Source organism: Peromyscus californicus, unplaced genomic scaffold (assembly GCF_007827085.1).
Source record: "Peromyscus californicus insignis strain IS unplaced genomic scaffold, ASM782708v3 Scaffold_7__1_contigs__length_154581171, whole genome shotgun sequence".
In the NCBI taxonomy this organism is placed as follows: Eukaryota; Metazoa; Chordata; class Mammalia; order Rodentia; family Cricetidae; genus Peromyscus; species Peromyscus californicus.
Window position 1 is genome coordinate 6,701,130 of NW_026294595.1, and position 11,099 is coordinate 6,712,228.

The window sequence follows — 11,099 nt, forward strand, 5'->3', positions numbered from 1 at the left end:
CGCCCACTCTGAGCTGCAGAGTTAACAGGCAGTTTGACCGGCAGGTTTTGGAATCGGACTCATAGGACAGGAAAGCAACGTTGGGTAGGGTTTCTTTCTCACCCTGAGCCCTCCCAGGCCCGGCTCTGTGCCTGCCTGGGACAAAGGGAGCTTTCCTGGGCCAGCATCATCCTGTGGTCAAACCTGAAAGAGCAGGCGTCTGTGGGCCGAGAGAAGGGCTGGAGGGCTGTCTGCCCTCAGTGAACATGCTCCAGGTCTGTGTCCTAACCCCCATCCCACATCGGTTACCACACTAGACACCATGTCCAGAAAATATGCATTTACTGGCACACTCCTGAGACAGGGCTGGGAGGCTGATGCTCAAAGACCCTTGTGCCCATCAAATCCCAGGCTCCAGGCTGCACCAACCCAAGGGCCACCAGCCCAAGAACGTGGCACCGTGTGGACAGGGACAGGTAGAGGAAAGATCAAAACTGGCACAAAGTCATGATGCTGGTGGGGGGGGGGCATCGGCCCCAGGGCAAAGGCCACTTGAACGCCCTGGAGGCAGGATGGACCCCAAGATGAAGACGTGGATTTGCCAAGGAGCAGGGGTGGTATAAAATGGCACCCTCCTGACTCCCCTTCAAGTCACAAGGCCCAAGATTTCTCCAAGTATACCCAGCCTAGGGTAACAGAGACCCCAGGTTCCACCTGGCATCAGGCAGAAGGCGAGAGTCATAAAAAAATGTTCACAATGGAGTGTGGTGGCCTCGAATGGGCTGCAGGCCTGGCGAGGCCTGGTGGCCACTGGCAACGGGAACTACTCGGCCCTCCAGGAGGGGTGGGCGAAGACGATGGGCCTTTTCTTGGCCCAGCGGGAGAACACGGCCTTCTCAGTGATGAAGCGATGGGCGCTCCGTGGTGCCCTCTCATGCAAAAGGTACATCTGACACTCGTCCAGCCGGCCCTTCTCAAAGTAGTGGTAAGGCACGGAGGGAGGGCTCTTCTCACTGTTGGGAGGGAATAGGGTCAGGTGGGACAGACATGGGACCTCAGAGCCGCCTGCCTCCAGGACTGTGCCTCAGCTGCTGGGACATCCACATCTGAACAGCAGGCAGGAGGCCAGCAGGTGTGGAGCCCAGTGGCCAAAACTCAGAAACTGCTTCTTGCAAGTTGGGTGACGGGATAGAGAAGCATGCCTGAGCCTTACCAGTCCTTCTGGAAAACTGAGTGGGGCATGCAGCTCCAGGGAGAGCAGGTCACTCAAAGGATGAGTTCTCCAATTAGTGGTGCCCAACTCCCATGCCCAGAGCCACTGGCTCTGCACAGCCCCTGCCTGGAGGCACTTTGTGGGCCAGCCATGGCAGGGGCCACCCTCTTACCCTCTCTCTCATATGCCCAAGGCATAGGTTCTGAAGGGAAGAGAGTGAAAACCTGTGGCCTTTTCCAAACTCCTTAGTTATAATAATATTGAAATATAATAAAGTAACATGGTCACAATACAATTCCATTTCACATCTGAACTCACAGTACTTAAGTAATACTGCAACTATTTGTGGTGTTTTCTTAAAATATATATACGCGGGGCTGGAGAGTTAAGAGCACTGGCTGCTCTTCCAGAGGTCCTGAGTTCAATTCCCAGCAACCACATGGTGGCTCACAGCCATCTACAGTGGGATCTGGCGCCCTCTTCTGGCATAAAGTTGTACATGTAGACAGAGCAGACATATACATAAAGTAAATAAATCTTTAAAAAAATAGGCTCCAAGGGGGATGGGCAACACTTTTAAAGATTACTCCATCAGGTGGGTCCAACTCAAGGCCCATTTTTGCCAAATCTTTTTTGGCAACTTAAAAATGTTAATTTTTTTGCATTTTTGTGTTTGTGTGTGGTGGTGGGCGGACAAGAACCTGACACAGAGAACAAGTGGAGGTCGGCAGACACATTGAGAGTCAGTTCCCTCCTCCTGACATGTGGGTCCTGGGGGCTGAACTCAGGCTGTCGAGCTGGGCAGCAAGTGCTGTTACTGCCTGAACCAGTCCACCAGCCCCTTTTTAAACTTGACGGAATGGTTCTTGTTTGTTTGTTGAGACAAGGGTTTCTCTGTGTAGCTGTGCTTGTGCTGGGATTAAGGATGTGTGCCACCACCACCATCGGTGATGACGTGGTTCCTAAGTGTGAACTTTGTAGATGACGATGTTGCAATGTCACAAGCTTAGACACGCCTGCTCTGACAACTCAACAACCTTCCGAGAAAAGTACAAGTCTTGGCTTTTGCTTGAGTTTTTTGAGAGGCTCTCAAAAAGAGGGCTAGCCTTGAACTTGATGTGGAGCCAAGGCTGGCCCTGTTCCTAATTCTACCCCCTCCACCTCCTAAGTAGGATGACGATGCCCAGCTAGAGGCCACACTTTCCCCCAAAGGTCTGCACTTGGGGGTGTCTGTGCCTACGTCACCCATCATGAAGCCCGCACAGCTCACAGACCCTCTGGCTCAAGGCTTCGTGACCACCCCACCCCTCCCCCACCCCTCCCCCACCCCGGGAGCTGGTCTGACCTGCAGTAACTGTCACTGACCATCCCGTAGACCACGATCTCCTCACACAGCTCCAGGGCCAGGATCATGGTGAACCAACCAGTGCTGAGGAAGGAGCCCGACTGCCTCCTGGGGAGGACGGGACATCGTCAGTGGTCCCTCCGACACCCCTGCTCCCCACCTGACAGCCAGAAAGGGGTCCTGGGGAGGATGGGGAAGAGGCAGCGAGGCAGCCTGAGGTCAGCAGTGGGTCAGAGGTGAAGCTGCACACGAACCCAAGTCTGATCAGTCTTGCTACCCAAGCTGATGATGCGCCTGGGCCTGGGGAGACCCCAGGGCATGAGAGCACAGTTGGTAAAAGTGATGGAGTCTGCTGGAGAGCCCCGCCTCTGCTGTAGGAAACCTGACTCACTCCTGGAACTCAGCCTTAGTGACACAGCTGTGAAATGGGGAGACTTCCAGGTGGCTTTCATGGGGGAACACGCTAGCCTTGCCCATGCCCTCCCCATCCCGCCTGGATCAAAGGTCACCCCCTCTGAGGGTACAGGCTGGCTCCCCCATTCAGGCTGAGTACAACCAGCACCTGCCCCACCTGGTGCTAACACTCTGACGGAGAAAACATAAACAAAGTGATGTCTAACGGCGGCGAGAGCCCCTAAGAGCCTGGGAAGGGCGTGGGATGCAGAACACGGGGGCAGGCCTTCAGAGGAGGTGGTCGTTCCTCTAGACCAGACAGAGACAATCATGGGAAATTTTAGAATATTCTAGGCAGAAGGAACTCTAGCTATGACAGTGTAAACATCTGGGGATGGGGGTTGGGGCGAGGCATGTAGGTGAGGTCCCACGGGGAATCCTGAGGGCCCTTTTGAATGAGGTATTAAAGAGGTGTCTGATGTAGAGTGCTTAGCACAGGGCCTGAGTCGGGTTGAGAGTCTCGTGTAGCCCAGGCTTACCTCAACCAAACTCCCTAAGTACCTGAAGATGCCCTTGAACTCCTGACCATCCCGCCTCTACCTCATGAGTGCTGGGATTACGGAGGTTAGTTTATTCTGTGCTGGGGATGGAACCCAGGACCTCGGGCACGCTAGGCAAACTCTGCCAATGGAGCCGCATCCCCAGCCTGACGGCGGCTGTTCTGACGGCAACTCTTACTTCAGTTATCTGGAACAGACCTCAGAGGCCACCTCCAATCTGAAAGCATTTCCTGGCACAAAGAGGCTCTCCGAGAAGACAAGCCCCAGGTGCCGGGGGTCCCCGGCTCACCGGTTCTTGCCCGTCTCCTCCTGGAAGATCTGGTCACAGTAGGCCATCATGCGTTCAGTGAAGGTGTACACCCGCAGGCCTGGGTACATCCTGGTGAGCTGCAGCAACGTGCGGTAGGTGCGGCCGCCCAGCATCCGGTCCATGTGCCTGCCCTGGCCCCACACCACGTACAGCGTGTCCTGGGCCTGCTGGAAATAGTGTGAGTAGTTGCGCAGAAGCAACGGCACGCTTGTGTGCGAGATCACGCGCAAGGTGCTGCGCTGGCCCACGTCCTCCTCAAAGCCCACGGTGGGCGCCTGGTTCATGCGTAGCACACACTCGGCACCATCGATCTGGGCACCCAGGCCTGAACCCAGCATCTGGCCAGAGCTGGACACCACTGCACAGCTGTGGCAAAGCTCTCGGACAAGGGGCTGCAGAGGAAAATGGAGAAAAGTCAGAAAACCTCCACGCCAGCTGCCACCCGCTTGTCCTACCTGTCCCCATCACACCCACTAACCTGCCCGATAGCTGGATCAGTTCCAAGGACTAAGAGTTACTGGTTTTCGTTTTTAAATTTTGTTTATGTACATACGTGCATGCACAGGGGTGGGTGTGCTTGCACACATCTGTGTATGTGTGTGTGTGGGGGGGGATCAGAGGTTGACACTGAGTATCTTCCTTTTTTTTTTTTTTTTTCGAGACAGGGTTTCTCTGTGTAGCTTTGCGCCTCTCCTGGAACTCACTTGGTAGCCCAGGCTGGCCTCGAACTCACAGAGATCCGCCTGGCTCTGCCTCCCGAGTGCTGGGATTAAAGGCGTGTGCCACCACCGCCCGGCCTGAGTATCTTCCTTAATCACTATTTATTTTTTTGAGACAGAGTCTCTCACTGAACCAGGATCTCGCCCATTCTGCTACACTGGCTGACTAGGCAGCTCCAGAGAGCCTCCCGGCCCAGGATTACAGGTGCATGCCAGGCACCCACTCTTTTTTTTTTTTAATGGTTTTTCGAGACAGGGTTTCTCTGTGTAGCTTTGCGCCTTTCCTGGAACTCACTCTGTAGCCCAGGCTGGCCTCGAACTCACAGAGATCCGCCTGCCTCTGCCTCCCGAGTGCTGGGATTAAAGGCGGCGTGCGCCGCCACCACCACCCGGCCTGGCACCTGGCTCTTACATGGATGCTGGAGACTGATCTCTGGTCCTCAGGCTTGCCCACTGATCACTTTTACCAAGTGAACCACCTCACCAGACCCTAGGGTTTTTTGTTTTTTGGGGGGCGGCGGTGGCGGCGGCGGCGGCGGGGGGGGGTGGGGTGGGGGAGCAAGTGCCATAGTATGCATGTGTCGATCGAGGGACAACTGGCGTGAGTCAGTTCTCTGCTTCCACCGTGTGGGTTCCAAGGTAGAACTCTATAATAAGTGCTTTCATTAGGCCCTGGCTAGTCCCAGTTTTCATTTGTGATATGAAACTTTGTTGCTTAGATGTGCCTTGAACTTGTGGCGCTTCTCCTGTTCAGCTTCACAAACGCAGGAACTATATAGAGAGGACAACCACCACATCTGCCTCCAAAGACCAAAGTTTGCCCACTTGGCAAGCTAGGCATGGGAAAATAACTTTCCCGAGCTTCCTTATCAGTTATAGGTAGCACTGCTGCTGTCCCCAAGGCCTTAAACAGGCCCTATACTATTGGGACCTTGTTAAGGCTACAGGAACAAATATTTATAAGGTACTTAGAATGGCCTCTGGCACAAGCTTGATGTCAGGCAAGTGTTTGTTAAGCAAATGCAGAGCCACATAAGCCCCTCCCCGCCCTGTCCAAGCCCAACCCACACTGTACCCAGTTTATGACAGAAGGGTTTTTGGTAAGAGGGGTCTTCCATGGCCAGCCCATGACAGCTTTGGCAGTCTGGTTCCCCAGCCTAAATCCTGGCTCCAGGGCAGGGCATGTCGCCTCTCATCTGTGAAGTGGGTGTGAGAACCATCTCCTCTTGAGAATACAATAGAAAAAACACAAGGAATAAGGAGCTGGGGGACAGGGTGGTCTTGGGGACAGGCTGCCAACGTCAGCAGGCTAGAATACAGTGGAATGGAAAAATGCCTCTCCAAGCTTCAGGCCTGCCCTAGTGTTTCTAAAAGCCAGAGATGGCTGCAAAAGGCCATGAGAGAACTTTCAGGAGTGACCGGAAAGTTCCACGTCACCATAGTGAGGGCTATTCATGTTCTACTTCTGTCAAGACTCACTGTCTGGGTGTGACGGCACAAGCCATTGGTCCCAGCACTGGGGAGGCAGAGGCAGGTGGATCTCTGTGAGTTTGAGGCCAGCCAGGGCTATATGGTGAGACCTTGTTTATAACAAAAAAGCTCCCTTGAACTGTACACTTATAATGGTGAATTCTTTTACAAATTGTAGTTTATTAAAGCCGATTTCATGTGTTTCCTCTCATGTGTGTTTACATGTGTGGATTCACATCCATGTGGAGGCTAAGGTTGACACAGAGTGTCGTCTTTGGTCATTCTCCACCATGTATAATGAGATAGGGTCTCAGAGGTGGCACACTAAGAAGCCTGCTTTGGCTAGTCTGACTAACTACCTTACCCTGGGGTCCCACCTCTGCCTCCCCAAAGAAGGGATCACAGGAAGCTACCACGCTGACCTAGCTTTTTGTGGGTTTGGGGCCCACACTCTGGTCCTTACAGTTGCATGACACACACTTTATGGCAGCCATTTCCCCCATCCTGCCCCACCTCTTTTGAGATGAGGCCTTGATATATAGAGACTGACATGGCACTCGAGTGCTGGGACAACAGATGTGAGCCACCACACAGACCTCTGCCCGGAAGGGCCACTGGCTCCACTATGTTAGGCACAAACAGTCAGTGTCAGGGCTCCCAGGGAAAGGCTGGGGCCTCACCTGCAGGAACTCAAGTTTATAGAGGCATGTGAAAGATACAGGGACATTAATTCCACTCAATAAAAGACATTGTGAAATACCACTTAGGTACGTTTCTTTTTTTATTTGATAAAATGTTGATTTAAGAACTCATATTTTCTGTACCACGGTGTTTAAAAAAAAAAAAAAGGCATTCTAGACCAGGCAGGGTAGGGCAAGCCTATAATCCCAGCACTTGAGCCTGTGGCCTGAGGATCAGCTCAAAGACATCTGCCACACAGCAGGTTCCAGGCCGCCAGGGCTGTATGGGACCCTCTCCTGAAAGAACAGAAAACATCAAAAAGGACAAAAGGACTTCCTTGTGGTGCCATCAGTCTGAGCCTGTCCTGGCCATGGGGAGACGTTTATTCTGATCCTAGTCACCGTCAGCTCCATCAAGTATCCTTGTACTGGCCCTCGCAAGACCTTAAGTTCTGTTCACTATTACAAGTGTGTAAAAAGTATCTCTGTTGACATTCCATGTCTGGATTTCCCACTTAAGAAAAACAAAAGGAGGCCGGGGAGAGTTCTCCGTGGCGAAATAAGAACCTGAGTTCAATCTCCAGTCCTTGCGGGGAAGGAAGGAAGGAAGGAAGGAAGGAAGGAAGGAAGGAAGGAAGGAAGGAAGGGTAAGTAAGTGCATGAGCTGGGCACCATGGCATGAGTTAGTAATCCCAGCACTACGAGGGGCAGAGACAGGTAGATCCCTAAGACTCACTAGCCAGTCTAGCTGACTTAATTCCAGGTAGTGAGAGATCCTGTCTCAAAAAATAAAATAAAATAAATAAAGGTGGACAACATCTGAGAAACCAAGGCTGACCTCTACACACACACACACACACACACACACACGCAAAGAAAATGTTCTGTGAGGCCTAAGTGTCTAAAAGAACTCTGGTCACATCACGGCAGACTGGACAGTGTCCACCCAGCACACCTGGCATCTGTCCCACTTGGCCATCCTGGGGGAGTGGAGAGTTAACACCCCCAGGAGTCTTATGCTTTGGTTTGGTTTGCTTTGGGATCATGGGGATTGAACCTAGCACCCAACCTTGCTCACAAGCAACACTCTAGACTGAGCTACAGCCCCGGCCCACCCCAGCAACTTCCACCCTTTATCAGCTATGCCCACGTCTGCCAGTCACCCTTTGAATCTCGAAGCAGCCCAACACAGGCAGGAACGGTCCTTTACAGATGACGAGGTGGCGGAGACTCCGAGGGATGAGGACCCACACGTCTCCAGCAAGCCAGTGCTAAGCATGCCCCTGGGGCCGACTAAGAGCCATCCAACCAAGAAAGAATTTCAGCGTCAAGAACTAGATGAGATGGAGTTAGGAAGCTGCTGAATGTGGGTGACACACAGGGTCACTGCTATGAGGTCAAGGATGGGAATGTCCCTTTGCCACACCAGGTAGAGCAACTATGGGGACAGGAGCCACGGGTGTCCTGTCACTCTTGGACTCCAGTGTCCCTGTCTCGTGAGTCCTGGGACCACACATAAGCTTGACCTGTGTTGGCTCTTTACCCTCAGCTGCCACACAATGACAGGTACAGTGCAGGGGCCAAGCCATGTTTGCTGAGCATACGGTGTGGAGACACACAAGTCTAAAGGTATACACTGACACACAACGGCACTCCCAAGTGGGCAGCTACCCTTCCATCCCAGCATGTAGCTGGAAGTAGCCAGGCAGCGTCTGCTTAGTGCAAACCATACTTCCTCCTTGAGTGCTCAGAGAGGTTGGTCAAGTGACTGGCAGAAGTCACACAGTGGCTGGTGAGCAGAGATGTCGTGCTCAGAGTCGAGGCCGTCTTGCCAGCTGCCCAGTTCTCAGTGTTCCCCAGAGCTGGGGACACGCGGGCCTCCTTAGCGTTTCCCGGCTGACTCACCTTTCCGTCTGGCACGCTGCTGTAGCCACTGAAGTGCAGGGGCCCTGGCACAGTGGGTCTGGGTGCCACAGGGAGGCGGCGGTCCAGGCAGGTTGCCAGGCAGAGGGGCAGGCAGGCCCAGCAGCACAGGAAGATGTAGACGGCGGAGAATGCCAAGGTGCACAGTACGAGGAGCAGAAGGCGGCCCTGAAAGAGACAGTGGTCACGGGCCTGTGCGGTGCTTGTGGAGAGCACCCAGCCTCCCTGTGTAGAACCTCTCCAGTAGAATTCAATCTCTGTTGATGAGACCTTCATCAGGGATGCCCAGCTCTTGGCCCTTGAGACTACAGGTAACTCTCTAAAGCCCCTCTTCCAGGTCAGGACACCCACTTGGGATGAAGCCTACATACTGCTCAAGGCCACACACAAGGGTGCGGGGTACAGGCTGGAGTCGTAAATCCAAACTGCAGAACCCAAATTCTCACCCAGAACCCAGATACACGCTGGAGTCTGGGGTCTCGATGGCCTTCAGCCCGGGCTAGTACTGCCCTCATGGCCCCACCTCCATCACCCCGGCCGCCCCCAGCTGGCCCAGTGTGTCCCCTTGGCTAGGATCTGGGTGGGCAGTATAGGAGGTGGATGGGGACTTGGGGGAAGGCATCTTTTAAGAAATGCCTTCAAGGGATAGGAAGGAGGCTGAGTGGGGATGAGAGCATTCTGCACTTGCACCAGGTCCCAAGAGCTCACGTAGGATGTCTCACGACCACCCATCATCTAGATAGATTAGAGAGATATCTCCAAGCATGGCAGCTCATCCCTTGCCTGAGGCAGGACTGCTACAAGTTTGAGGCTAACCTGGGCTACACAGTGAGTTCCAGGCTAGTCCAGGCTACAGACTGAGATTCTGTCTCAATAACCAAAACCAAACAGGAATATGCTTTCAATGGTTGGAACGCTTGTTTCTGCTCGGTCATTCTAAATTCTAGAAACGATACACCAAAGGCCACTGGAGATAACCCTCTGGCTCTCTCACCTTGGGGTGGCTACCTACGCACTCACTGGAAATGCCCAGCAAGCTTTGAAGGAGTCATGCCTCAGGTCACTGTCTGCTGGGCCATCCATCTCGATACCCGTGACTCTCGGAGCTACGATTTTCTAGGCCAGGGCCATTCCAGAGGAGGCACTAAGAGCTGGCCAGTATGCCCAGAAACCAGAGGTGCGGAACAGCCCCTGGCACATCCTGCCAGGGGCCCACCCTTCCTTGTCTGTCCACAAGCCACATCAGCTTCTAAAAATAAGTCTTCTCTGTGTGGCCAGCTGTCCAGGAGACAGGGTTCACAGCCCCCGAGGCTTCGGGCTCTGCATAGCAATTGGTCCCCTGCCCACAAGGGACCAGTGACCTTGACTCAGGCAGTGATTAAATCTCCCCACCCCAACATTCAAGGGGCTCACCATCATGCAGTCTCATCCCCTCCACTGAGTGACATTGTACCCTTACTTCCATTTCAGGTGAGAAGAGCAAAAAGTGAAACCAAAAGGGGAACCGGAAATCACTCGCCTGGGGTCACAAAGACTCAGGAGCAGGGGTGGCACAGGGGCGCACAGGGGCGCCCACCGGGGCTGTGGGTGGGGCTCTGTTCGGGGTGTGTGCTCAGCATGTGCATGGCTCTGAGTTCCATCCCCAGCACCAAAAGGGATGGGGAGGATCACTATAACTCCTGGCATGGGAAGGTGGCTGCGAAGCTCTGCCCAGGTTGCCCCCAAGCTCTGCCCAGGTTGCCCCCAAATCCCCAGTGAGCGTTCTCTCTTCCATGTCACTTACCCGGGCCTTCATGCTGTCTGCGCCCTCAGCAGTCCGGAGGCTGCTGTCTCCAGAGCTTGGGATGGGAGAGGCTGGAAGCTGGTCCTATGATGTGAGGGAAACTGAGGCAAGGGAAGAGGGTACAGATCCAGGTCAAGGCAAACGGGCCCAGGAACCAATAGCCTTAAACTCTCCAAGCATGCGACAACGTGCCCCAACCTAAAGGATGTGGGTTCAGAGACCCTGCCAAACCAATGCCATTGTGCAGATGGGGAAGGACAGGCAGAGAGGAGGCGCTCTCGGCCCAAGGTCACCCATTTGGTCAAAAGCAGGCAAAGAAAGCCAAGAGCAGGGATTTCTTCCCCATGCATCCCACCTCTCTACCGCGGTGCAATGGAGAGGCCTGGGGCGGCCAGGATGTGGAGTTATCACCCTGCTAGATTCCACCGTCCCCTCCCCAAGCTGCGCGCTAACCAGACGGGCAGGTTGGGGCGCGCCGGGGGCTCACGATGCGCTGCTCGGAGCTCCATGTCCAGTGGGCCCGACTAGAGGGCCTGGAACCGACCCCGGTGGGAGGCGGTGCTGCGGGCGCAGCTTCTGCTAGATGGAAGCTCGAGCAGCGCAGCCCGGGGGCAGGGGCGGGGCCTGTCGGATGGGGCGGAGGCTTTGCGCACAGGGGGCGGGGTCTACGCAGCGGAGGCGGGCGGAGCGTGGAGGTCTCCGAGACCTCCGGGCTGGTGGGGGC

The 11,099-nt window shown here is 54.4% G+C and overlaps 1 protein-coding gene across 1 annotated transcript; it reads right to left on the reverse strand.

The window, feature by feature from the left end:
• Positions 1-304: 304 nt before the first annotated feature.
• Positions 305-10,996, reverse strand: St6galnac4 (ST6 N-acetylgalactosaminide alpha-2,6-sialyltransferase 4). Its single transcript, XM_052724804.1, has 6 exons — positions 10,829-10,996; positions 10,376-10,476; positions 8,575-8,760; positions 3,780-4,192; positions 2,538-2,645; positions 305-992 (listed from the first exon to the last, which is right to left on the reverse strand). Exons 2-6 carry the CDS (start codon positions 10,385-10,387, stop codon positions 803-805), a joined length of 909 nt encoding a protein of 302 aa, XP_052580764.1. The 5' UTR covers positions 10,388-10,476; positions 10,829-10,996; the 3' UTR covers positions 305-802.
• Positions 10,997-11,099: the final 103 nt, after the last annotated feature.

Coding starts and splice junctions, on each gene's coding strand:
- St6galnac4 (XM_052724804.1), bottom strand. Junction 4,193..8,574: donor GCAGCGTGCCAGACGGAAAG/GTGAGTCAGCCG, acceptor TTTCCTCTGCAG/CCCCTTGTCCGAGAGCTTTG. Junction 2,646..3,779: donor GAGGAGACGGGCAAGAACCG/GTGAGCCGGGGA, acceptor CGTCCTCCCCAG/GAGGCAGTCGGGCTCCTTCC.